The sequence below is a fragment of the Rhipicephalus microplus genome, chromosome X (assembly GCF_043290135.1).
Source record: "Rhipicephalus microplus isolate Deutch F79 chromosome X, USDA_Rmic, whole genome shotgun sequence".
Lineage (NCBI taxonomy): Eukaryota > Metazoa > Arthropoda > Arachnida > Ixodida > Ixodidae > Rhipicephalus > Rhipicephalus microplus.
In genome coordinates, this window is record NC_134710.1 from 469722776 (window position 1) to 469749594 (window position 26819).

Below are 26819 nucleotides of genomic sequence, written 5' to 3' on the forward strand. Positions count from 1 at the left end.
CAGGGCACAAGCGAATCCTTGTGAACTCTGCTACATCATCAAGCATCGATGGATAAATGTAGGTTTTGAGTGGGATGATGTGGCTGCATAAAAAGTACATTGTTCGGAATTTCCTTATCCAATTCGCATTCAAGTAGCGCATTTTGTCCATTTCTTGGGGGCCTTGTTTTTTTTTTCCACTTTGCATGCCCCCTCCTCTCCTTTACCCTAGTACATGCTGTTGTTGCTTTGCGGATAAACAAATTAATGTTTTTTTATAATATACAACACAGAGTAAAACAAATATAAAATATTTTATGATGTGTGAGCAGAACACAGAAATCAATGATCTGGAGAGAGCATATGCAGTTAACGCTACGGAAAAATTTTGCCTTGCTGTCAGCAGCGTCTTGCTATACAAAGAAAAATAGCATTTGACATGCGTAGTGCCATGTTTGAATAAACCTGCAGCAACACTTATGAAGTTGTAATTGTTGACGTACCTGATGAAGAAAAACATGTCAACACAAAGCCAAGCGTTGTTAACAAACTGGAACGGAATGTAAACAGCATTCTTTTGCAGCTCTCTCAGAGAACCTACAAAAAAAAGAAAAAGAAGCTTATTGACAAAAATACCTATGTGTTGTGAGCTCAAGCGCAGGTCTGCCTTTCTAAGAAGGAAAGTACTTCAGTTGAAGCACAACAATAATGCGCAGTACAATTAATTAAACAGGAGGTGTTCCCTTTCAATAGGCATGAGCAAAAGACTGGACGCGTTATAAGTGTCTGCTAGCCACTTAGGTTATCGTGGAAAAGGTTTCTCAATGCGCTTTAACTAAACAAAAATAATGGTACATTGTACAAGTACATAGCCACTAACCATGACCCATTTCAAATTTCAGTTGTACTCTGAAAGCTGTAGGGTGCCATACCTCGACATGTCGAAAAGGGAGCATCATTAGGTGAGATGGCCTGCTTGTAAAACGGAATTGCAGGCTCGCGTCAACACTCTGCCATGACATGGGTTTTCATGCTGACACAGACTCCGCCTTAATAAGCATATACTATAGGTCACTATTATTCATCGCGCTCACCTATACTGATGCCAAAAACATGGCGAGTCTTGCACGTAACCGTATCTTTCTCTTCAGCATGCCTGATGTCAGAAAGGGTACCCAAAAAGAAGCACTACGTCCCGCAGCCACGCCTGACAAATAAGCGCACCATGAAGCTCTTCATTTTTTAAAGACCTTCTACGCAAAATATTTGATCTATCTGTCTATCTGTTTGTCTGTCTGTCTGCACATTTGTGTGTTTGTCCGCCCTTAACTATACTCTAAACAGCACCATACAATACCTCAAACGGCCGACCCCGTCTTCAGCGGCCACCAATATTGCTCAAAATTCAGAGTTCATAATTGTGCAATTGTCAAATAAAAAGCAATTATTGCGCATATATGAGGCACCATAAAAACAAATCAATGTTCTGTATGTGTGTCTTTTACTAGAAAAGGCATACATGAGTAATTCTAAGGACCGTAGCGTTTATCACTCGGCGCTGACAATGCAACGCTTGCACAAAAGGGCAAAAGTTTTCAACGCTTTGCTAAGACGACACGGTGGTGGCTCCTACCAGTCGCCTTGCGTTCTACACCTGATCACCTCAGAGACGAGTGTGCACGCCGCGCGCTCCGTTTTCCACGATAACGGCCAGATAGCGCTCATGCATCGCGTGTGAAGTGAATTGATGTGCTCGTTCACCTTCACTGCACGCTCGAGGCACTCTAACGCAGCGCCTCCAGAATACCATTCACCGATTTTCTTGAGCAGAACATCAAATAAACGTTTTGCTCACTCTGCAGACGCGAGACCATTGTCTTTCGACGACACTTGCAGTGTAACATTAGATACGGGGCCACTTTTTTTATCGCCTGCTGCATCCTTCCATCACGTGGTCCGTATGAGATCTAACACATTCGACGCAAATGTTTGCTCTGATGGGCTGCCGCAACTTCACCTGGTTCGCACGCAATCTCTGGGATTGGTGAAAGCGTGTCAGAATCTCTGGGATTGGCGAAAGCGTGTAGGATTGGCCTGGGTGGGGCCCCCCCAGAGATGCTGTACAGTGATGTGCTGGTGGACCAACTCAGACTTGTCCAGAAGGCCCGTGTGGCGGCAAAGGGCCTTGGTCTTTTTGTACCGACGAGGCAGCAGCCCACCTCAGTCCAACACTGAAACCCCAGGACCTTCATATACCATATGGTTCATACCTTACCACACTGTGTTCCTGTGTTCGGCGTAGTGGCGGTATTAAAGCGGCCCTGCAACACTTTTTGAGCATGGTCAAAAAAAGCTGCCGATCGATAGTAGAGGCTCCCGAGAACACACAAGCCAAATGTTATAGCGCGGCACATGGCCTAGAAGTCACAATATATCATCAAAGACAGCTAAAACCTGCTTTCTCTTCTCTGGAGAAATGATGGAAGACACTCAAAAATCACTCCTAGAAAGCCCATTTATCAGCCATTGGCTGATTTGAAATGGCGCGCTCGGTTGTTACAGAGATCGCCGCAAAAGGCCGCCACTTGAGCGCGCAAAAGGCCATGCGTGTGCGCGTTATCGAACTGGAAAAGCGGCGTATTCGAAAAAAAAAGAAAGTGCTCATCGTCATAAGATGCGCGTGACGTTTTTTGTTTGCCCCTACCATCCCTCCCTAGTTAGCTTTCAGAGCTTTCGTCGGGGCGAGAGAAGAGAGATTGCGATTGCAGCGTGGGACAATTCTTCGTAACTTCGCTTGTACTGGACGGTTTCTTAAAATTTCCACGGCTTTGAATTTGTGAGTCAATACGCTCTTTCATTGAATTAATTCCATGGTTACTCAAAAAAGTGTTTAAGGGCCCCGTTAAGTTTTGTCGGGTCAAGTACCGACACAACACTGGCAGTGAGTCGTGCGCCGAGGGGCTTCTATGTTTTGCTTGACGCGAAGCTATTTCGACAAGGGCCTTTGTTTTAAGCTTTAGTTGAACTTGAGCGGTGACATTATCACCGCGTAATAAACGTTTTTGTCTGCTTGCTACACCAAACATGGCCAAGAGCCCAATTCATCTCGACCTGAGAGCGGGCAAATCGATCGTCCAGAAATAATGAACCTTATAGTCGTAAAGGAAAAGCAGGAAATATTTGAACAGCACGCGCACAAGCGGAAACTTTGATTTAATGAGAGTTCATGACAGTGCGGTTATACCAACGATTCAATATAATATTCCAACTGATTGAGAATTCGACGCGTCGGTAGCCACACGACCTATGAGAAATCTATGAATGATAGTTCCGTTTTAACCCGTGCAGTCGACAATCCTTTTTTGGAGGAAGTGGGGCCCAGAAAGGGGTGCATATATAAGGCTATTCAGCATTCACCTCATGCCGTCGTTCTCTGAAGTACGACTAGATGCATCCACTATGTTGTACTATCAGATCATCTTTTACTTAGATTGCCTTCTTTGGTTGGACAAATCAACCGAACTCATCAATATCAACCGAACTTTCTCCGTGCACGCACTTTCCTACTTGATGTTTTTTTGCCTGCCGAACACGTGTGCTGTACACGGCACAGTTTTTCTTCTCGGCTCATATGGTACGTGCCGCAGCATTCTAAAGATGTGCGGGCTTTCGGGTAAGTTGCACGACACAGTGATGTAAAAAAATGAGGGGAATGGTGATAAACAGGTCGCAAATAATGACTATAACGTTTACGATCACGTTGCCTTTATTTTGTTTTACTTTTTTTCGGGAGAGTGTGGCGTAGCAATGGGGAATATGTAAACGTAGCTACTAGCTGATTTCTACACTACAGGGATTTTTGTTCATCTGCAGTGCGATCAAATGTCTTACCTTGCGCATTTGAAAATGTTTTATCGTGCATGTTCTTGCATCGAAGATGTTATTTAGGCGTTCCGTGGTATAGTGGGAAGTACATTGCGCGTCCATGTGCTCAGTTTGAGAACATCTTACGCGCTGCGTTATGCTCAAGTAGTATGTTTCTTTTTTATTTAGAAGAAATCTTTAGCAGGGGACGAAGTAAGTCTGCCTCGACGTTATTTTTATATGCGTAAACAGCCCCATGCAGTGGCAGCATTTTTACGAAAACAGTATGTATTTTCCGCCTGACGTCGTTGCTCTAGAAAATCAGGATGGTGCTGCTCAGCTCGGGGAGACGCCTTGGGGGTGACATTTCGATGGGGGTTTCTCATTTGTTTCTACAGAGACGCACCTTAAATAGTGTCAATTATTGTGTAGAGAGAATAAAATGAGGGAAAGGTAGGGAGAATTATTGTGTAGTTATTCACTATGCGTCATAACCTAATTGTACTTTACATGCTTAAAATCTCACAAGTTATCAAGTGCTAAAATCTGTTTTCTTCTTAATTTGTCACCTTCTGACTACAAGCTGCCGTAGATTGGGCCGAGACCAATGACCTAGAACTGGTATGCTTACGGTATGTGCCGATGTCCGGATAAACGTACGTATGGAAAGTGACCACCCAAAAGACGCCACATATCCGCAGGCCGTTGAATACCTTGAGACTTGTTTTAGAATTTCCAACTTTAAACAGCTTGCTGGTAGCCCGCGGCAGCGACAATTTCAGGAACGATGGTAGATGTTCGCCTGGAAAGTAATAAAAGAAGGGTTATAAAAATAACAAGCTGCACTGAGGTAACGTAGTCAAAACACGTTTATCTACAAAGGCTTCGTTTAAAGTGATCGAGAAGCCTAAATATACGGAAACGCATCAAAGTACATAAAATTATCTACTTCGCAACAATACGAAATACATTTTTAGAATAGAACTCAGATTTAGATGCCGATGCAAAAGCATGTCATTTGCGTGATCTAGATTTAAAAGAAAAAACCACCAGTTTCACTGCAGCAGTGAAGCAATACATGCGACAGCAACAAATTGAAATGTAAACAAAGCAATGAGTGAGTCTTCGAAGCACTGGTTAAAGAGAATGCGGCCACTCCAGAAAAGCAAAGTAGTTTTCTTGCTGTCTGTCGTCCCAAGAAAAATTAAGCGCAGAGGGCTCACCAAGTGAACGAGCTGTTTAGGGATGTCTATCGAGCTGGCGTGTGCGTGCGTCAGCTATGACACCGTGGTGTTCACTGCGAGAAAATTTCGCAGTTGCTGCTCGAGCGATGCAGTCTAAAAATGATCTAGCATTTTTCATCAAATGCACAGTTTAAGCGATTCTAAAACATCCGTTGTATCTATACTTATAGCCTCTACTATTAGTACCTCAATAATGGTTTGTTTTAAAAACAGAACAATGTCACCTAAACTAACTGGCGCTAAGTCAGTCAAATAATCATGCCTGAACCCGACTTGGAGGGTCTGTTCTGCCGAAGTATGATTAGGTAATTTATTAGGCTACTATAGGGAAGCTCTCATGCCCTTTCCTAAGAATGGGAATATTCTAATAGGACGGCAATTTTCAATTCTTACATAGATGCATTTTTGAAGACCGGATTTATCTTACGATGGTCATTCCGTGTTGAAAAGTTTTGATAATTGTTTTTCTGTTCATATTATTCTTCCTTTTTTATATTACAGCATGGCATCTGGCTTGCAAGTATTTCTTCTTGTAGAATTTGGCTTGTAGATAAGTAGTACGCTGATCAATGCACTCAGTAATTCTGGATTGGAAAATATCGAATGATTTTGCAAGACAGTCTTCCGTTCGCAGAACACTTTAGCCGTGCTCTAATGGCTGCGCGAAGGAATTCCTTCATAATTGTGGCGATTCCAACGCCCACAGTACTCTCTGGGGGTATGTGCTTAAGGAGAAGCGGGGACGCAAGCTAGGGGTATTTGCGTCTATGACGGGCCTGGCTTTCCACATCAGCCCTGCACACTCAACGTTGGCGCGTAACTACGTCACCCGGGATACATGCCAGGTCCTACTTTTAGCAAAAACATAAGACAAGAAGAATGGACCTGTACTAATGAAACCCTCGGTAGTGACTACTACAACCATAACGACTAAACCATTGGCAAGACAACAGGCACAAGCCAAGCTCCCCGACTGGGCTGATTTCTGGCAAAGCTACAGTATTTGGCCTCTATACCCGAACAGGGATGACAAACGTGGACAAAAGGACTGGCTACACACCTGTGTTTCAATGAGACAGAAATTCAACTCTCGGAGGCAACGTCATCGGTGGGAAACATCCTTTGCACCTCTGGGAAGCCGGGCAAGGCACCGTCAGCAGAAGACACAACAAAAATATAACAGAAAGCACACACCTCGTGTCACCAAACTCCCCCAGCGAGCGGCACAGTACGTGGCCCAACCCGCCGACTCGAACTGGGCGGACCACTTTAACGAAGTGGCCGGACGCATGTCTAACCAAATTCCTGGGTGCCTACGCGCCCTAATTGACCCGACTAATTCTCGCGCCGAGACGCAAAAACATCTCTAACGAGCTATTCATAGCTTCGATGGAAACACCTTAAATTAGTGCCCACAATAGGCGACCACCTCCTGCTTGCTGAACGGGACTTTTGAAGGCCTGCGTACTTGTATGCAGTAGTTCCAGCTACAAGACCGCAAGGCGTGCCTTAAGCAACAATGAAACAAGGAATGAGCCCCGCCGCGGTGGTCTAGTGGCTAAGGTACTCGGCTGCTGACCCGCTGGTCGCGGGATCAAATCCCGGCTGCGGCGGCTGCATTTCCGACGGAGGCGGAAATGTTGTAGGCCCATGTGCTCAGATTTGGGCGCACGTTAAGGAACCCAAGGTGGTCGAAATTTTCGGAGCCCTCCACTACCGCATCTCATAATCATATGGTGGTTTTGGGACGTCAACCCCACATATCAAATCAATCAAACGAGGAATGGTACCAGGCCGGGAAAAGGTAACCATTAAATTGTTTGCCAATATCCTCAACCCAGCCTAAAAAGCCCCCCTCGCTCTCATCAGCTCAATGTGGCTTGGTCGGGCACTCCTCACAACCGAATGAAAGATTGCTCGGCTAACAAAGCCATTAGCACGGACAACCTCCACCCCATCTCTCTTGTGTCTTGTGCAGGAAGTGTTATAGATACTTTTGTGAGGGACTGGTTGACTAGATTCTGGAAAACGAGAATGTATTCGCATACGTGATGTTTCGTGTCTACCCTTACCGGTCCACGCAGGGTATGCTGCTTCAACACGAGTGCGAAATTCACAGGTCATTCGCATAACCTCTTAACAATAAGGCGATACTTGCCCGACTTGAAGGAGGCTTTTTGACAACTTCACATGGGAAACTATCCTGCAGCATCTCTCTCAAAGCAACTGTGGACATAACATCGTGCAGTATATTAAGTTTGATAAGACAGATGCTTGGGCTAGTTGGTGATTGGGAAGCAACATATTTGCAAGTGCAAGACTGCGAGTACTTACTGACGTAACTACAAAAGAAGAGACAAGGACAGAAGCAGTGCTGTTTCTGTCCTTGTCTCTTCTTCTGAAGTTACGTCGTAACTACTCGTAGTCTTGCGCTGTGCAAATATGTAGTATATTTAGCGATTTCGCTAGTACCGTAAATCTTTCAACCGAATACAAGACGAATAACACGGCGCCTATCAACAGTAAACGAGCGCCACCCCACAAGGTGTAGTTCTCTTGCCACTACTTTTCAATCTCGTCTTGATGAAACTTCTGGTTCGGCTGGCAAATGTCAAAAGTGTCTAGCTTGTGCTATTTCTCGATGACATAATCATCTGGGCCTAACATGGATTGGTTGCAGACATTTCAGCCAACCCGCCACAAACGGCGAATATCGTGATCATCAACATGCGCCGCTGCGGACTTTAAGGCTCTCTATCCAAATTTAAATTAGCGCACATTTACCAGTCGTCTTGGGGCACCCACAAAATGGAACTACTGCTGGCCAGCGGCCTGAAACCCGAACACGATGAGACTAGCACGTATCCACACACACAAGCTAGCAGATACAATAGCCAAACTGCGTAAGGTTAGTGTACCAGTTGGGCCGGATGGTCCACCAAGTTTCCAGCAAACGCAGAGGGCACTTGCAAATGCGCCTCGAGGCTAGCTCATTCCTTCATAACCAGTTGAGTAATCTACTCGGCTCTTTACCTGCACCTGTGAAAGTCTGATGAGAATGCCCTTGAGTACTTTTTTACGAAAATGTACAAGCATGTCCTTGATCTCCCGATAAGCCCGCTCAACTAGCTCCTCATGGGCCTGGGGATGATAAAAATTTTGGCAGGGCTTCGGGAAGCACACTTGATGAATAAATTCACCAGATTTTCAATGACAACGTCAGGGAGCCGCCTATTAGCCCGACCACACATCCACCATTCAACATTCACAAAAAGCACGTACTTTGAAAGCTCCAGATACCTCCTGAACGTGTGCCCTCTTCCGGCCAACCTGACACGTGATGACCACAGTGACAGGAACTTTGCGCGAGCGGGGGCACAAGCCTGCCACATCGGATCCAACATGATATCTTTTACTTGGACACATCCGAATGCCACCTTGGGTAGTACATGGCCGCAGTCATTCACCAAAACGGCGCGATGAATGAGCTGTGAAGGCCTAACTTTCAGAGCTCAAAGCACCATACATGCGGAAAAGTCACCATCGCGCTACCTGCTGCAGACAAGGACTCTTGCGTCATTATTACTGACTCGAGAGTCGAGAAGGGCCCGAACAAATACTGAACAGAAGTGCATTACTCACGTTGCACATAGCATCCTTGAAAATAGCAATTACATCATGGCCCCCACGTCTCGTATGATTATATGGGCTCCTGCTCATATGGGCTTCGAAGGCAACAAAACAGCAGACACCGCTTCTCGCGTGCTCGCTCTAGGGTAAATGCCTTCAGAATTGGATGCCGAGCCCAATCGGGCCTTCACTTTTCCACAAATTACTCATTTCTGCCGACTAGGCCACGTAATTCATCCTAAACCCTGTAAGAGCTTTACAAAAGTAGAGGAGGAACGCGCACTTCTCCACCTTTACGCCAAAACACTGCCGTTACCGGCAGTTTAGAAACATTGCCATCGTGCTTATAAAGGAAAACGCTCGCACTGTGAAAGCGAGTCATCGGAGCTCTTTCGCGTCGTCTGGGCCCGCCAGTCAACCTCGAATCTCACCCAAAAACCAAGCCCCAGCTGGAATAATCAGAAAGCCACATATGGTAATAACCATATGCCAGTTATATCGGTACAAGCCAACCACAACAAGCCTTTGTTTACCAGGAAATTGAAATCTCTAGAAAATAAGAAAAAACACCTTTTCCGCTTGGCAAGGAAAAAAACATTGTGCTGTGGCCTGGGAAAAATATTGCGTAGCTGAGAAAGATTATTTATCAGCTATGCGTCGTGACAAGCACTCTTTCTTTTATGATACCTTACATTGTGTACTGGAAAGCAATCCTAAATAATTCTGGCAAATTCTGAATCCCAAGCCACCTTCTGTTGTTATCATTACCGACCATAATGACATTACGATTCCTGAACAAGAATGTGCTGAGGTATTTAATCTTGCTTTTTCATCTGTATTCACCACTGAACCTGATGCTCCTATACCTCTATCCCCACCCCCTGTCCAGGATGTTATGTCAGCAATCCATTTGAGCGAGGAAGGAATAATAGCCATAATTGAAAAGCTTAAACTTTCATCGGCATCTGGGGCAGATGATATCAATCCGAAAGTGTTAAAAAACACCAAGAACATCTGCGCAGCCTATCTCAGATTAATCTTCACGCAGTCTCTTTCTTCCGGTAGCATCCCTCTCGCCTGGAAAGAAGCGCAGATCGTTCCAATATATAAATCGGGCATCAAAACATCTCCTCTTAACTACCGACCAATTTCCCTGACCAGTGTACCCTGCAAAATAATGGAGCACGTCATCTACACACATATCATGCAGTTTCTTGACACCAACAACTTTATTCACACATCTCAACATGGATTCCGCAAGGGCCTCTCATGTGAAACGCAACTTGCCATGTTCATCCATGATTTACATACCAACCTCGATATTAACAAACAGGTCGATGCCATTTTTCTTGATTATGCAAAAGCATTTCATAAGTTACCCAACCAACGGCTATTACTTACTCTCACAGTTGAACTTGCATCCCAACATTTTTCATTGGATTAATGAATTTCTTACTAGCCAATCGCAGTCAGTACATGTCAATAATTCAATTTCCGGCCCCCTCCCTGTAACATATGGCGTCCCGCAAGGTAGCGTATTGGGTCCACTGCTATTTCTTATTTATAATAATGACCTCCCTCTGCATGTTCCTCTCAAATCTGAATCTTCGCTAACGATTGTGTCATCTACCGTACAATCACTAACAATGCCGATCACTCTCTTTTGCAAGACGATCTTAACAATGTTCAAGATTGGTGCAACGAATGGTTGATGACCCTGAACCCCAACAAATGCAAGGTAATAAGTTTTACTCGCTGGCTACAGCCATTATACACACCCTACACTATTTCTAACACTTCATTAGAAAGAGTAGGTACATTTAAGTACCTTGGTCTCACCCTTTCACATAACTTAAATTGGTCACCTCATATAGCACGCGTTACGGCCTCGGCCAACCAAACCCTTGGATTCCTAAAACACCATCTCCGCCATGCACCACGTCATGTAAAACTTCTAGCATATAAGTCACTCGTACTCCCGAAGCTAGAATACGCTTCCCCCATATGGTCACCTCATCAAACGTACCTTATAAATGCCCTAGAAACCATTCAGAACCGCGCAGTAAGGTTCATTCAATCATTTTATTCTTAATATACCAGAGTATCACAACTAAAATTCAGTCTGGCTTGAACACGCTATCGTCCCGGCGCCGCATCGATTCAATAATCCTTTTTCACAAGTTCTTTTACAGCTCACTTCATCATGCCCCATATATTCTGGCCCCGCCACCGCGCACATCTCTGCGCTCAGGGCACCATTTACAAGTTACTCGTCCGCGCAGCCAAACTACAATTTTTCTGAATCTTTCTTTTGTCGATCATCAGCTGACTGGAACGGCCTGCCCCGCGATATCGTTGAAACTATCTGCTTATCCTCATTTTCCGAAAAAATAAAACTTGGTATGTCTCAATAAGTGTATTGTAGCCACTATACTGTACGTGCATTGTAGTCACTATCTTGTAAATGTATGTAACCACTGTTTTGTATGTAGCCCCTATTATGTTAACCCCACCCCTTATGTAATACCTCCCTGCGAGGTCTTTAAGGAAAATAAAGTGAAGTGAAGTGAAGGCTACCCTGAGGTCATCTTTTCCTACCTGCAGAGCCAGAATACCCTGGTAGACCGAGCCCGAGTGCGGTGGTCGCCAATAAACTCATACAATGAGGAGCCTATATGCCTATTGATTCTAAGAGTGGTTTCCTCGGGCCAGCTTAAACTTCCTGTCTCTAATTGCCTATAATAAAGTTTTGCAAGAAAGTTCCCCTCGCAGCTCGAAGGTACATCTAAAACAAGAATGCAAATCAGACTAGTTTTACGTTACCAAAGTGCGAAGGCAAAGGACAGCCAAAAAAAACATTTATCGACACGAGTCTTCCTTTCTGACTCCCATTTCTCTAACCTTTTTGTGCTGAGTTTTCACTCTGTTGTCGCATATTATATTGAGTATTAATAAAGCAACACATCTCAATTTCATGCTCTAATTTATGCCCTACATTTTTTTTTCTGCGCTACCATGACTTATCACGAAAGAAAGGCTAAAAACAAACATGGGCCTGCAACATTCACAAATTACCACTGAAGCACTATTCCCGTTTGAATTCTCGTTTCTGCTATAGACCTCTATGCACCTGTCTTTTCAACGTCTCTAGTTTCTCCTAGTGTTCAATGTATGCGTGCCAGTATAACAAATGCCATGTTTGACGTCATGCTACAGCAGTGCCACCATGCTATGCCGACACAAGCGCTTCAGCGCGTTTCGTTACCTGAAAAGGCGCAGAAGCATAACTTCCTGTCGAGCAGCGACCTTACGTATGACGTCTTCGATAGAACGGCAGACCATTGTCGGCACTATTTCTGGCAGTAATGATACTGACATAACAGTGATAACCGCAAGCACAATGGGTTTACGTTGCGAGGTTGGTCCCCTGCGGCAAGGGTGAACTACTAGATGCCGATAGTTACGTGATACCAGGCAGAACCTTTCAATTCATTTGAATTTTCGTGGTGGTAGCAAGCCACACGTAACATTTCTGCTTAACCGTATAGGCACTGCTGCGTAAACACGCAGCGCCACCTCGGTCATCGCATCGCCAACGCTTTTAATAAGTGACGCATTTGTATGTTGGTATGGATGCACTTAGATGATGTTAACCGGGCATACAACATTTCAAAACGGAACAGCTCTATCAGAGCGCTCTTAGCATATACTTTCCCTGCCTTGTTTGCTGGTATTTCATGCACAGTTAATCCCATCTGAATGCATAATTAAATGTTTCACTTCGTTAGAAACATCCACAACATCAGGCGAGAAGACAGGACGCGCGCACTGCAGTTTTCACATCTTCTCTAAATTGACCACCCATGGATCTGCCGAGGCCACTACTGCTACACTCTAAGGCAAAATTACCCAAAAAAGGAGTAACGCAGCCCAATAGGCATGCGTGATGAACGAATAGACCATTGAGGAGCAACCACAGAGGGAAGCGTGCCACCTGCAAACCACTTACTCTGCAAACACGCTCCAAAGGGATGAACCGCTCGGGAATTGTGGGCAGTGCGCAAAGCGCTGCCAAAGTCACTATCCGTTCTCCTCCTCTCTGGCTCAGTCTTTCCCCGTATTTTGCTGGCGACAGTTCGCGTTGCGTCGCGCTTGGAGTGCTGGACCACGGTCGTCTAGATTCGACGATGTAAGAATTATGACGTGGTGCTTGTGTGTACGCTTGAATCAGCGTGCGCTGCGGCTTTTACGTTCGCAGCACCCATGAAGTCTGGAGCAGTTCTCGTCACGTCACCACGCCACGCTCTATATCTCTGGCTTCAAAATAGTCGTGACCAACACACGACCGCAGCAGTTGGGAAGGCCAACATGGCGGCCGAGAAGACGGCAGGCCTATCGGATACATTACTTCAGTCTGACTCAGGGCAGAAACCTGCACTGGATTCTTAAGCAAGTAGGTTATCACTCTTTATTCTACTCTACTTGTCCCGTGTGCGATACGGATCGCGCTTACCGGCAACGGGCTCGGTCGTGTTGTATATCGCAAGCACGAAATGCACAGCGAAGGTCATCTTGGGCGTCTGCAGTTCGCCTGTGCTTTTCGAACGCCTGGAAATTGGCCGCCATTGCCGTCGGCCTCCCGTATGCTCGCTTATCGAGTGCTCGCCTGTCTTCGCCGCCGCGATGAGCTCCGGGCTCACGATATTGGGCTGAGACCTCGTCGCTGTGTTCGGAGTCATCGAAGCCACGTTGCGGGTTCTCGTAACGAGCTTGGTTGTAGTATGTCGCGCGCTGTAAGTGCACCAGCACAGGCTGGCGGGGCTTTCGCTAGCGTCGCAACTCACTGAAAGTTGGTCGCCATTACAGTTGGCTTCCCCGTCAGTGGGCCGCAAGCAGCTCGGCACCATCCGCTGGCCGCGATGACGGACTCGCATTTGCGTGCTGCACACGCACTCGCTCAAGTTTATGGAAAATGGCCGCATTACCGTCGATTTCTTCGGTGCTAGCTCCAAACCAGCTCAGTGCTGTTCGTGGCGGTGGCCAAGCGTACGCTCGCTCTCCTGTTTGAAGTTCGCTGGTGGCAGACACTCCGCGCGCAGCACCGTGTTTGGTCTCGCGTTCGCTTGCTCGAGCTGAACGACATCGCTCGCTTAAAACTTGCCCACTTGTTGGTGGCACGGTGGTTCGCGGAGTTGTGGCTGCGGCCGCCGCTTCTAAGCTGTTGTGCTACAGGGATCGAAATGAGTCTTTGACAATGTGTGACATCACGGCGAAATTATTAGCATGTCATATCTCACGTATGTTTTTATTTTGCCTTGCACGTATTTCTCACATGCATTCGTATTCATCCTCTGTCCCGTGTGACTCACTATTTTACATACTTATTGTGCAGCCGTAGGCACACACCATGCTGAAGAATGTGTGCGCTGGCGTCTGCGATGCCTGTCATCCATCTCTTTCGACAGAGCAGCTTCAGAAGGATTGTACGAGATGTGAAGGTAAAGCTATTTGTGCGTCATATTTTACACGCATCTTTTTATATTCACGTGCACATACTTGCCATATGCGTGCATCTTCATCTTCTGTCCCGTGTGTTTAACTATATTTAGTATATTATTGTACGTGCAGCCGTGGGAACACAAAAGGCAGAACGTTGCGTGCGCTGGCGTCTGCATGCCTGTCATCTAACGCTTCCGTCGGAGGAGCTCCACAAGGAGTGAACAAGATGTGACAACCAGACTGGATGTAAACTTCACCATGAGTTCACTTAAAAGAATGGGGAAACTTCATGTGTATGTAGAAAAATGAAAGTTTTCGATGTCTCACCTTGGTCTTTCGTTGTTGCTGTGACTGCGAAAGCAGTTACACATATAGGTGGCTAACGACTTTTGCGCGTGTTCTTTTCTGCGCTATTTTTTTTTTGCTCACTGCGCAGAAAATCAGGCGAAAAAAGTATTAGGCCTGGCAGAAAATAAATAAAAAAGTGTTTAAACTCGGGATAAAAAGTTGATCCAATTGGAGTATTTGAATGGATCAACCGTTCGTCCGACGAGGTGCAACTGTAAGGACTAATGGTTGCCCGGTAAGGTGTAATTGTGGGGATTAACAGTTGCCCTATAAGGTGCAAGTGTGAGGACTAAATGTTAGTCTTTTGATGTAAATTGTGGGACTAACAGATACTCACTAAAGTGTAAATGTGAGGAGTAAATGTTAGTCCATTGAGCTCGTCTATGGAGACTAACTGTTAGGCCTGGTGCCGCTAGTCCTAAACGGGATTAATTGTTGTGACAGCCCCATTAGTCCTCAAAAGGACGAACCACACACCCTTTTAACACCATTTTGCTTTAGAGTGTACCGCGCTGGAAGCTCCTACGCGCTGGGTACAATCTTACCTTCTCTCTCCCTACTTGTCTGCATTGCTGCTCAGCGTCGTGGCTATACGCTTTTTCTTCTTCTACCCTACCTGTCTCCCTTCCTGCCCACCTGCCACGACCCAGATACGGAGGTAAGGCACCAGAGATGCTTCAACTGACAACGTTTGCGGGCATGCATACGGGGTCTAGAGGCTAGCATGCGTCCTATGAAAATCACATTACGTTGATCGAATGGGGCCTGTATGTGGCTCATGTACAGACGCACAGTTCGATATTTTCTCTCGTAAGATAATGATAGAAATAACTGTAAAAAGTTAAGCGTTTGTTTTTTGTTAGACGCAATATTGGCGAGAAGTAATAGACAGCAATGCCAACAAAAGTACAGGGGATTTTATTAGAGCGAATTGTAACGTAAATGTGAAGAAAGAAAAATGAGAAGAAATATAGTGTGGCAGCTGAATAAAATAGTCCTTGGTGGCCCCCCATGCAGACATTTCTTTTCTTAACATGGTCGTTTTCGGAAAGTGCCGACACAGATTTTATATGTGAAGCAAGCAAAGGCGTTGGAAAGATAAGGAATTAGCAGTCTCCCGTAGATTATGTCATTGATTTTCAGAATGCCAATGTTAATGAAATGCAAGGACCGTTGTGTCCACCTCTCTGGGTGAAATTATCGGCGTGTAATAAAAATTGTTTGTTGCGAAGACCACTGCTGAGTTGTAACTTGAATGATGCCTTTGTTATTTGACTTAGAATGGCATTGAGCAAATATTGCGAACCCACTTGGCTTGATCATACTTCGCCAGGCAAGTGTGTGCAAAGGTTATTGAAGCCAGCTGCATCTAATATTGTTGCTTGTGCAAAGAGCCTTCGCTGATATGTGTAAATCTGGTAAGTTTATACGTGACCTGGAATGACATGACTCTTACCTGACTTCTCTATGGATATTTTCTTCTCCTTTGTGTAGCCCAATACGATGTCAAAGAAAGTCGCAGTCAAAACAGTTACGACGAACAAGCCAAGAACAACTCTGAAAAAAAAAGCATCAGGCATTGTAATTCAACACCAAATTTATATTGGGATGCCTATCCTAACAACGGCTATAACGTGGAGAACACAGTGCTCATCCCCGTCAGCACGAGACTTTGCTGACGACTTCAGTAAGGCGTTCTGTGGCGTTCGTTGGTTCTTCACTGAATACACATTAAACTACACAAAAAGGCAAGGAAGGCCGTAAGTAAAAACATATCGAAAAATGCATACATAGGCGCTTATGCTATTCTCTATCCAAGGGCTATAAACTTGAGCATATTGATGTGGCTTCGTCATAAGAAAGAAAGCGGGTACATGGAACTAGAAAAACAGACAGGGGTTCTGCACAAGCTAACAACATGAGCGTGCATTTCTGGTGAAGAAATATATGCGCTTCCTTGCGAAAGAGAACAACACGAATAAACGAAGGAAAAGAAAGCCCTCATACGCTAGCGGTTCGACTATAGGATATTGAAACGCAAAGTTCAATCACGGAGATCATTCATCTCTTTGTCCGTTAACACAGTGGTCGTTGCGCTTGTACGCGGTGGTCCAATGGAACGAATTGTGAACGCTTCATGGATTTACCGGGCGTGGAGATGGCTATGTCTGCGTAAGATGGACGTGCGTTCGAAATTTGGAGTGCAGCAACACTCGACACAAAGATGTGCCAGATGGCTTCTAATTTTGCCCTTGACATTGTTTTTGTCTTCCCTCAGACAATCGTTAACACAACGACCTGTCTGACCAACGTATCCGGCCCCCGCAACGCACCACGAAATCACGCACAATTTAAAACCACGAGTTTACAACAAAACAAAAACGTATTCTTAGTAAAGGCGTCACATAAACTTTCACACTCGGCAGTTATCAATGAGTACTCACAAAATCACTTAAATGATATTTAAAACAACGGAAATACACTCACCATGCTGCAAATGTCATCTCATGCAGTACAAACTGTCCATCGTGAACTTACTTACAGCGCAACACCAGAAAAAATACAGGACAGGGAAGGAGCAAAATAGATGTTGGCTGCCAGTACCTATTATATATATATATATATATATAATATATATATATATATATATATATATAATATATATATATATATATATATATATATATATATATATATATATATATATATATATATATATATATATACTTTTCATCCCGTTTTTTCCAATAAACAACAGTTGTGAGTCAGCGCTGTCTTTTCTTTCTGTTTTGCTCCTTCCCTGTCCTGTATTTTTTCTGGCGTTGCGCTGTAACTTCACGATGGATCCTAACCAACTAGCCCAACTTACCGTCTTACTACATTACAAACTGTACAGGAACACTTAGACGACTTGAATATTCACCACACTTGTGTAGTCCACAATTCTTCGAAGGTTTCTCGAATATTTATACTCCAGAAAACACTCAAATGAATTCCCGCGCTGATCGTCGTCCAAGAGACTCTATTCAAAACAGTGCTAAATGGTGTCATCCGTCGTTTCTTCAAGATCTACTGACCACAGTATATGACTCACTCAAACCACTCGAGCAACGTTTCTTCATCGACTTCCCCCTACCCTTCTGTAAGGTCTGGCGTCGTGGACAAGCAAGGTGAGTCTTCTTTGTCCCAAAACTTCCCACTTTCCAAGGAGCCGATTCTCTGGAAACGAGAATCCCTGCATAGGGACGCCCGTTCTAGTATGAGAAGCGTGGTGTGATGAAAGAACCCCCCGCTTTCAGTGACCATTCGAGGAGGGAGGGCCGCTGTCTGTTTTAGATTTTAACGACCAGCGAAACGGCCTCGGGCCAGTGGAGTGCCGGCATGTGGCATGACAACGTGCAGTGTGTTGTCACCCATAGATCTCAAATAAAGTCCGCGAGGTGGCTGTCGCGCAGGACAGTGTATAACATCTCGTAGTAATGGCATGGGCCCGCTAAAGAATCAGCTGCACTCCGTTTACACGATCGGGGCAACTGAACGGCGTCACCATCGTATGTTCACACATTTCGTGGAATGTCTTGTGTATACACCGTTCCTTTCGCCTCTCTCTCTGACCGGGGGCTCAAGTGCTGGAGTAAGAGATGGAGAGAGAAGAGATGATGGCAGTAGACGAGTTTAGTTTGGCCAATAAACGGAGTGAATTGTTTTGGTTGGCGGTGAGCAGATGGGGAGGAGCAACCTAGGAGTTAAAACCTGGCTCCCGGCTCCTCGCGGGTGTCGGGTCACAGATAACAGTGCTCTGTACTCTCGGCTCTGCCGAGGTAACAGGGGACGGTCACAAGAGTGAAGAGTGTTGTAAATTTGTACATAATTGCTGTATAAAAAGTCGAGTTTTTGCGACGGTATGGAAAGGCGCCGCTCTTCATCCTTGACAAACAGCAGCAGCCACGACAAGAAAAGACGGACACCATGCAACCAACCTTCCCCTCCCTTCTGTAGCAACAGCAGCTGCGCAGCTGAGAGAGCTCTGCTCTGGAGAACAGAGGTAGTGGGTAGAAGGTTGAGTTTTACTGCAGGAATCCAGGAATGGTTGCTATAATACGAAAACCTGCTGGACAATGTACCAGTGTTTTCGTTTCAGCTCCTAGCATCCGCTTTCTACTTGTGAAATAAAAATTACTCGTGCAGTTCGTGCTTATATTGTGAAGTGCATTCCACTTTCAATATCGTCGCCCTAAAGGATTCGAAGATATGCCCGATGGTGAAAACGTGTCTAGATATCGGCTCATGAAGCATAGAGTGCACGTGTGCATTGTGAATATCAAACCGGTACCAAAACGCATTGTTAGTTCCACCGATATACAGCAACTTGCATATGGAGCACTCAAGCATATTAACTACATGATCTGTCTCTCAAGAAAACTCACTACGAATTTTCAAGCAGAAACCGTTGGCGGTGTTTTTAGCCGCAGTGGTATGCATCCGATTGCATGTCTTGTGTTAAAGATTACAACAATAATGGCTATGAATAGATGAAATATAATTATTATTCTGAACTTTGGAGGAAGTAAGAATGTCCTGCAAATTTCTAGAACGCCCATACAGGGCATGGAGTGGCTGTGGTTTGGGCGCTCGCTTTGCGTCCGCATGTTGTAATGTAATGTTGTAATGGCTATTATGGCCACTCCACATCACACGCTGCTACTGTGCGTTGAAAACTGCATTGAGAACTTCGGTTCAGTTGCGTTCCAAAATGCGGCGGCTATAACAGTCAGTGGCTTTCATGAACTCGTTGGCTTTTACTTAAAGACAACTTTTGTATCATGGAACGAAGGAACTTTCATTAAAAAAAGAGGAGCATGCATCGGTTCATGCATAGCACCTGTTTTAGTGACATTTTTCTCGCTTACCATGACCGACTCTTGGCTAGCCGCCTCGACAGAACGGCTGTCGTAAATGTGTTTTGTTTTGTTGACGATTTTCTTGTGCTTTTTGACTGCGATGATCAGGGCTTCAAAGCTGCTGTTTAAACATATTACATATTTTCAATTAGTGCATGGCACCTCTTATTCTGATGCATAAGGTTCCACAGGATGCTTCCTTAAGGTTTTTAAGATGTGAGAATAAACATCTCAAGTGATCACCTTTGCTGTAAATATGAGCTTGGAAAAAGCAAACCTCTTCTATTGTACTTGTCGGCTCATTCGAAGCTCGTAAAGAGAGGTATTGCTAATCATTGTTCAAGAAATGCCCTCCGAAAGTCTTGCGGCCACTCGTTAAACAGCAAGCAGCTTTGTTGAGCAGGCTTCTCGTCAGATTTCCCTGATTATGTGCTGGTTTCGGTGGTGGAAAAGTTGCTTAGGACAATAAACAGGGACGAGAAGCAGCAGTGAACTGCGTCGCTAGTAGCTTAAAGTGCATGTCTGTGATTCCTTATCTACATAGGATTTCGCACTATTTAAAAAAGATAGATGCAAAGGTTGATGTGAAGGTTGCTTTCTTTGCTTCAGAAAAACTTTCAGCGCCCTGCAAACAGGTGAATGCGCAGTCCACACCAAGGAGCTATTTTATTTTGACTGTTCTTCAAGTTATTCATCCTCCAACAGATGGCACCACCGTCAAAGTTGAAGCACGTAAACGCTATCACGCTAATGGTAAACTAATTGATTGATTTGATTGATATGTGGGGTTTAACGTCCCAAAACCACTATATGATTATGAGAGACGCCGTAGTGGAGGGCTCCGGAAATTTAGACCACCTGGGGTTCTTTAACGTGCACCCAAATCTGAGCACACGGGCCTACAACATTTCCGCCTCCATCGGAAATGCAGCCGCCGCAGCCGGGATTCAAACCCGCGCCCTGCGGGTCAGCAGCCGAGTACCTTAGCCACTAGACCACCGCGGCGGGGCTAACGGTAAACTAACTGTATATATTAGTCTTTTTGAATATATATATATATATATATATATATATATATATATATATATATATATATATATATATATATATATATACCTGCTCACGGCTGGTTATTTTTTCATCCACTTTTCTTTCTTCTTATTTACAATCCATTGGTTCTAATAACTTCCCCTGTACATTCCTTGGCATTACTGTCTGTTAGATCTCATTATATTGTGTCAAAACACGGAAAAAGGAGCCCTTAGGTATACACTTCTTTCCTCTATATATATATATATATATATATATATATATATATATATATATATATATATATATATATACATACATATATATATATATATATATATATATATATATATATATATATATATATATATATATATATATATATATATATATACATATATATATATATATGTGTGTGTGTGTATGTGTGTGTGTGTGTGTTGCAATCCCAGTACTGACGGTGAAACACTTTTTTGTGTCTGTTTGGCAAAGCGTAGTCTGTGACCTTATTATGAGTTGGCAGCCGACCAATAATTCCTCATATACTACCTGAAAGCACCAAGTCTGTAGGAACGAGACCCACACTATGAATGAAGAAAACAAGGAAAACAAGTACTTAAGGGCTTGTTTTCTTTGTTAGACACAATATTGATGGGATCTAACAGACCATCATGCCTTTGGCATGATTGTACATTAGATCTTATTATCATAGCGTCTAACAAAAAACACAAGCCCTTAAATATACTTCCTTTGTTTAGCATGATGTCTGTTTATTCTCATTATTACTGTGTCTAACAAAAAAAAGAAGCCCTTAAATGTACTTTTCGCCCCGCCGCGGTGGTCTAGTGGCTAAGGTACTCGGCTGCTAACCCGCAGGTGACGGGTTCGAATCCCGGCTGCGGCGGCTGCATTTCCAATGGAGAGGGAAATGTTATAGGCCCGTGTGCTCAGATTTGGGTGCACGTCAAAGAACTCCAGGTGGTCGAAATTTCCGGAGCCCTCCACTACGGCGTCTCTCATAATCATATGGTGGTTTCGGGACGTTAAACCCCACATATCAATCAATCAAATCAATGTACTTTTCTTTTTTTTGGTTCCGAAACTACTGTCCTGATGGGCAATCTATTCATGTTACTACTTGGTTTCGCAGACCTCATTCACTGTGACGGATGCATTGCACGTGGACATGTAAGGTGTTCTATAACTTGCTGAAGTTATAGCACCGATTAAGATTTAAGTAGTTCACATGAAACGCTGGGAGATGAGTGCTCCCTGCCTTTCGCAGAATTAGCTACACTTACCAGAAGCAGCTTAGAAGTTTATAATCACCCTATTCCCGAAACAGATTTCATTTTTTTACATTTCTATAACATCAACTTTAATTGCAATTGCATGGAGCCGAGTTGTGACAAATGAACAAATATTCACGAATCGCCACGCGTATTTTTTTTACTGTAGTTGAATAAAATTGCACTCATACGCGAGCAAAATCAAGTCTTAGTGTTTCTGGCGTCAAGGCAAACGCACGATATTAGGATAAATATTACGCCAAAGGGGCATGCACACGCTCCCGGATTTACTATGTGCACCACTCCGCCCATCGCAACACAATCCGCGCATACAGCACGTCGTCAATTGTAAAACGGTCCGCGTATACATTGCCAACAGCCGCTAAAACCTTTGGCAGCCAAAATCCCGAACATTCCGGCGTCCGTCATGCTTGTAGCGCAGGGGTGGCTTGATCTCTACGGAGTGGGGCTTCAGCACAGCAGCGCAAACGAAAGTTTCTTGCGTCGTGTCAAACACATCATCGCACGCTAAAGGGGCATGCATACACACTCCCGGATTACTGTTGAACACCACTGCCTCCAACGTAAAACAATCTGCACCGCCGCGCGTAAGCGATGTCAGCGAAAAAACAAAATTTCTACGGCGTATGGCTTCAACCCGCTTCGCGAAAACCACTCTGTGCGGGCACCGCCCTCTTGCATAAGAAAAAAAACACAACAGACCGGAAGTGCATCTATATCACGTGACCTTCTTCAGCCAATAACGGCGCCGCAATTCTTCCATACATCTCTTGGGATATGATACGGAAACACGCCGCCGCATAACTGAGAGAGCGAGAGCAAAGAACCGCCGCTTTGAGTGAGCGAGAGAAGACCGTTGATGGTTCCACTCATTGGCTGTCAGGGACCCGCATAGGGGGCTCATTTACGGAGCGACGGTTCTTTCTCGCTCACTAAGAACGGCAGTTGCCTTGGCTCTCGCTCTCACAGTGATCTGTCAGATCCGTGCCGTACTGACCCGTCCTGGTCCGTTTCGTTCGCGCTCCGCGAAAGCACTTCGTAATGGCTGGGTCTGAGATCGAAAGAAAACAACTGCTGGCTGGTGGTGTTGGTGTCGCGCGCTTTCTGCCGCCTGGCTATAGCTTCCAACTTCTATCAACAAGTTTCGTGTCCTGCCTTTGCGAAGCGTGCGCTATCCCCGCTCGTGCATTTGATGCTGCTCGCTTGCTGTGATCTTCTGCGCCACAATGTTTTACGACTCATGCTGTCTGTGCAATACATTTTTTTTACTCGAATACTTCTACAACTAGATCGTTGTGGCAGATGGTGTCAACCTACAAAAAAAAACCACAGGTGAGCGTACCCTTTTAGTCATCGTTTTCATTATGTCATTTTCAATTTGAGTCCACGCCGAAAAGCATTTTCTTTTTTTGCAGGGGGGGGGGGGGGGCACAGTTAATGCTTTCAAAAGTGACGGTTCAAAAGCGCGCGATGCTGCATTTACGTCTTTCTACGAACAAGAAGGGTGCAAGCACGTGCGTCGTAGCTGTATTTACACAATTACGGTTGTCATAGAGCCACGTGCAATAATTTGTGTGTTCTATTTATGTTCGGCCGATCACTCGTCATCGCTTATAACTGTGTTTCTCAGGCTCTAAGTAGATGTATGAAGCGTCGTACTCCTTTGTGACGAAGAAATAGGGTCGCTTTTGCAAGATTTGCCGGCGCTCTTAATTTTATTGAATGTTTTCGCTTTTCGTCAGAATAGAACGGTTCTTGAACTATTACAGAATGCCACAGCTGATCGGTGTGCCCAAAGGACAGCTGAAGAACGACAGAATTGGTGTTTTTCAAGGAAAAATGGCATGCATTTTTATATTATTTCTTCATTTTCGGTGCTTTTTTTTATATCACTAGCTATAATTTGGCAATGTAGTCAATAAAGTACGTACATTATTAGTGTCTCCCTTCTGTATACTATACTGATGGAAGACTTTAAAGCAAAGGTAGAGAAGAAGCAGGCTGGAGACCACGCAGTAGGAGATTATGGCATCGGTACTAGAAATGGCAGAGGAGAGCTACTAGTCGAATTCGCACAATGACTTACGGATTTTAAATACCTTCTACAGAAAACGAGGAAACCGTAAGTGGACATGGAGGAACCCTAATGGCGAAAATAAGAACGAAATAGACTTTATAATGAGTGCACACCCAGGCATTGTGCTGGATGTGGAAGTGGTTGGCAAAGTACAATGCAGTGACCATAGAATGGTACGGTCTCGGATTCGCCTAGACTTGAAGAAGGAATGACAGAAACTGATACACAAGAAGCCAATCACTGAGCTAGCACCGAGAGGGAAAGTACAGGAATTCAGAGTCTCGCTTCACAACAGCTACTCGACTCTTACTGAGAAAACTAACCTTAGCGTAGGTACAATGAATGATAATCTGACGAGTATCATTACGGAGTGTCCAGTGGAAGTTGAAGGCACGGTAATGAGATCAGAAACTGGCAAGCTTTCCCACGAAACGAAAAGTCTCATTAAGAAGCGCCAAAGCATGAAGGTCTCAAGTACAACAAAGAAAATAGAACTGGCAGAGCTTTCGAAGTTGATTAATAAGCGTAAGGTATCCGATGTAAGTGGGTATAACACGGAGAGAATCGAACGCGCTCTGAAAAACGGAGGAAGCGTCAGAGCAGTGATGAAGATACTTGGGATAAGCAAAAATGAGATGTCTGCACTAAGGGACAAAGAAGGCAAAATAACTACCAATGTGGATAGGATTGCTAAAATAGCGGAGGAGTTTTACAGAGATCTGTACAGTAGCCGGGACAACCACGACCTTAATACTATAAGAACTAGCAGTAACCCAGATGACACCCCACTAGTAATGATAGAAGTCAGAAAAGCATTAGAGAGCATGCAAAGAGGCAAAGCTGCCGATAAAGATTAGGTAACATCAGATCTGCTGAAAGATAGAGGACAGGTTATGTTACAAAACTAGCCACCCTGTTTACGAGATGTCTCCTGACGGGAAGAGTACCAGAGTCTTGGAAGAATGCGGACATCATCTTAATGCATAGGAAAGGAGATGACAAGGACTTGGAGAATTACAGGCTGATTGGCTTGCTCTCCATAGTATCCAAGCTGTTTACAAAGGCAATTGCTAACAAAGTAAAGAAAACATTAGAATTCAATCAACCAAAGCAACAAGCAGGATTTCGAACAGGCTACTCAACAATCGACCACATTCATACTATCAATCAGGTAATAGAAAAATGCTCAGAATATAGCCAACCACTATACATAGCCTACATAGATTACGAGAGGGCATTTGATTAAGTAGAAATATTAGCCGGCATGCAGACACTGCAGAATCAGGGCGTCGATGAAGCATATATAAACGTCCTGGAAGAAATCTGCAGGGAATCAACTGCCACCATAGTGCTTCATAAAGAAAGCAAAAGAATACCAATCAAGATGGGTGTAAGGCAGGGGGACACAATCTCCACAATGTCATTTACCTCGTGCTTACAGGAGGTTTTCAGAGGCCTAAAATAGGAACAGTTGAAGATAAGAGTTAATGGAGAATACCTTAGTTACCTGCACTTCACCAATGACATTGCATTGCTGAGTAACTCAGGGGACGAACTGCAAATCATGATTACAGAGTTAGACAAGAAAAGCAGAAAGATGGGTCTTAAAATTAATCTGCAGAAAACGAAAGTAATGTACACCAACCTTGGAAAATAGCAGTGCTTTGAGATAGGTAATAGTGCCGTTCAAGTTGTAAAAGACTATGTCTCCTTAGGGCACGTAGTAACCTCGAAGCCGAAGCACGAGATTGAAATAACTAGAAGAATAAGAATGGGGTGGAGCACATTTGGCAAGCAATCTCAAATTATGAGAGGTAGATTGCCACTATCCTTCAAGATGAAGGTATGTAACAGCTCTATTTTTCCACTACTTAGCTACGGAGCAGAAACCTGGAGACTTACAAAGAGGGTTCAGCTTAAAATCAAGACGACTCAGCAAACAATGGAAAGAAAAATGGTAGGTGTAACCTTAAGAGACAAGAAGAGAGCAGAGTGGATCCGGCAACAAACGTTGTCTAAGGATATCATAGTTGAATCAAGAAGAGGAAATGGACATGAGCCGGGCATGTAGCGCGTAGACAGGATAACTGCTGGTCATTAAGGGTAACTAACTGGATTCCCAGAGAAGGCAAGCGGATTAGGAGGAGACAGAAGGTTAGGTGGGCAGATGAGATTAAGAAGTTTGCGGATATAAATCGGCAGCACCAAGCACAGGACCGAGTTAACTGGCGGAACATGGGAGAGGCCTTTGTCCTGCAGAGGACGCAGTCAGGCTGATGATGATGATGATGATTAGTTGATTTTATGTGGGCTTTTTTCGGCGTATTTAAACCTTTACAATATTATTCCATGTGTAGTGAAGGAAAGATGACGACGAAAGACACGAGCAAGCAAGCACGCCCCAGCGTCAGTAGCAGCAGATTCGTGCGCGACTTCGCTTCCATCATTACCCCTCTTGCCAACCTTCCGACAGCCTCCAACGGCCTGTCTGCTTGGTCACGAGAGTGGGACACATCTTTTGAGACGCTTCGGCGCTTACTAGCATCACCTACGAAACTCCGACACTTTTACCCGAATGCACCCACGGAAATTCATACTGACGCCAGCGGTGTCAGCCTTGGTGCCGTGTTGGCTCAAAAAAAAGAAAAAGCCGGGATTCCAAGTATACGTCGTCGCTTACGCGAGTCGAACTCTGAAAAAAGCAGAGTACAATTATTCTGCTACGGAAAAAGAATGCCTCGCCATAATTTGGGCTTTGGCTAAGTTCCGCCGGTACCATTATGGCCGCCCTTTCGACGTCGTCACGGATCACCACGCTCTGTGTTGGTTCTCATCGCTGAACAATCTGTCGGGACAATTCGGTCATTGGCCACTGAGGTTACAAGAGTACGACGTTCGTGTTGTGTACAAATCAGGCCGCAAGCACTCGGACGCGGAC

At 44.6% G+C, this 26819-nt stretch overlaps 1 protein-coding gene across 1 annotated transcript in view; it reads right to left on the reverse strand.

Annotated features, from left to right (window-relative positions):
• The window catches only part of LOC119160819 (nose resistant to fluoxetine protein 6), a 277772-nt gene that overhangs the window by 89469 nt on the left and 161484 nt on the right, over positions 1 to 26819 (reverse strand). Inside the window, exons 5-7 of the mRNA XM_037413067.2 lie at positions 16021 to 16121; positions 4475 to 4645; positions 483 to 576 (exon numbers count right to left, since the gene is read on the reverse strand). Coding sequence (XP_037268964.2) covers positions 483 to 576; positions 4475 to 4645; positions 16021 to 16121 — 366 coding nt within the window. The remainder of the gene's footprint in view (positions 1 to 482; positions 577 to 4474; positions 4646 to 16020; positions 16122 to 26819) is intronic.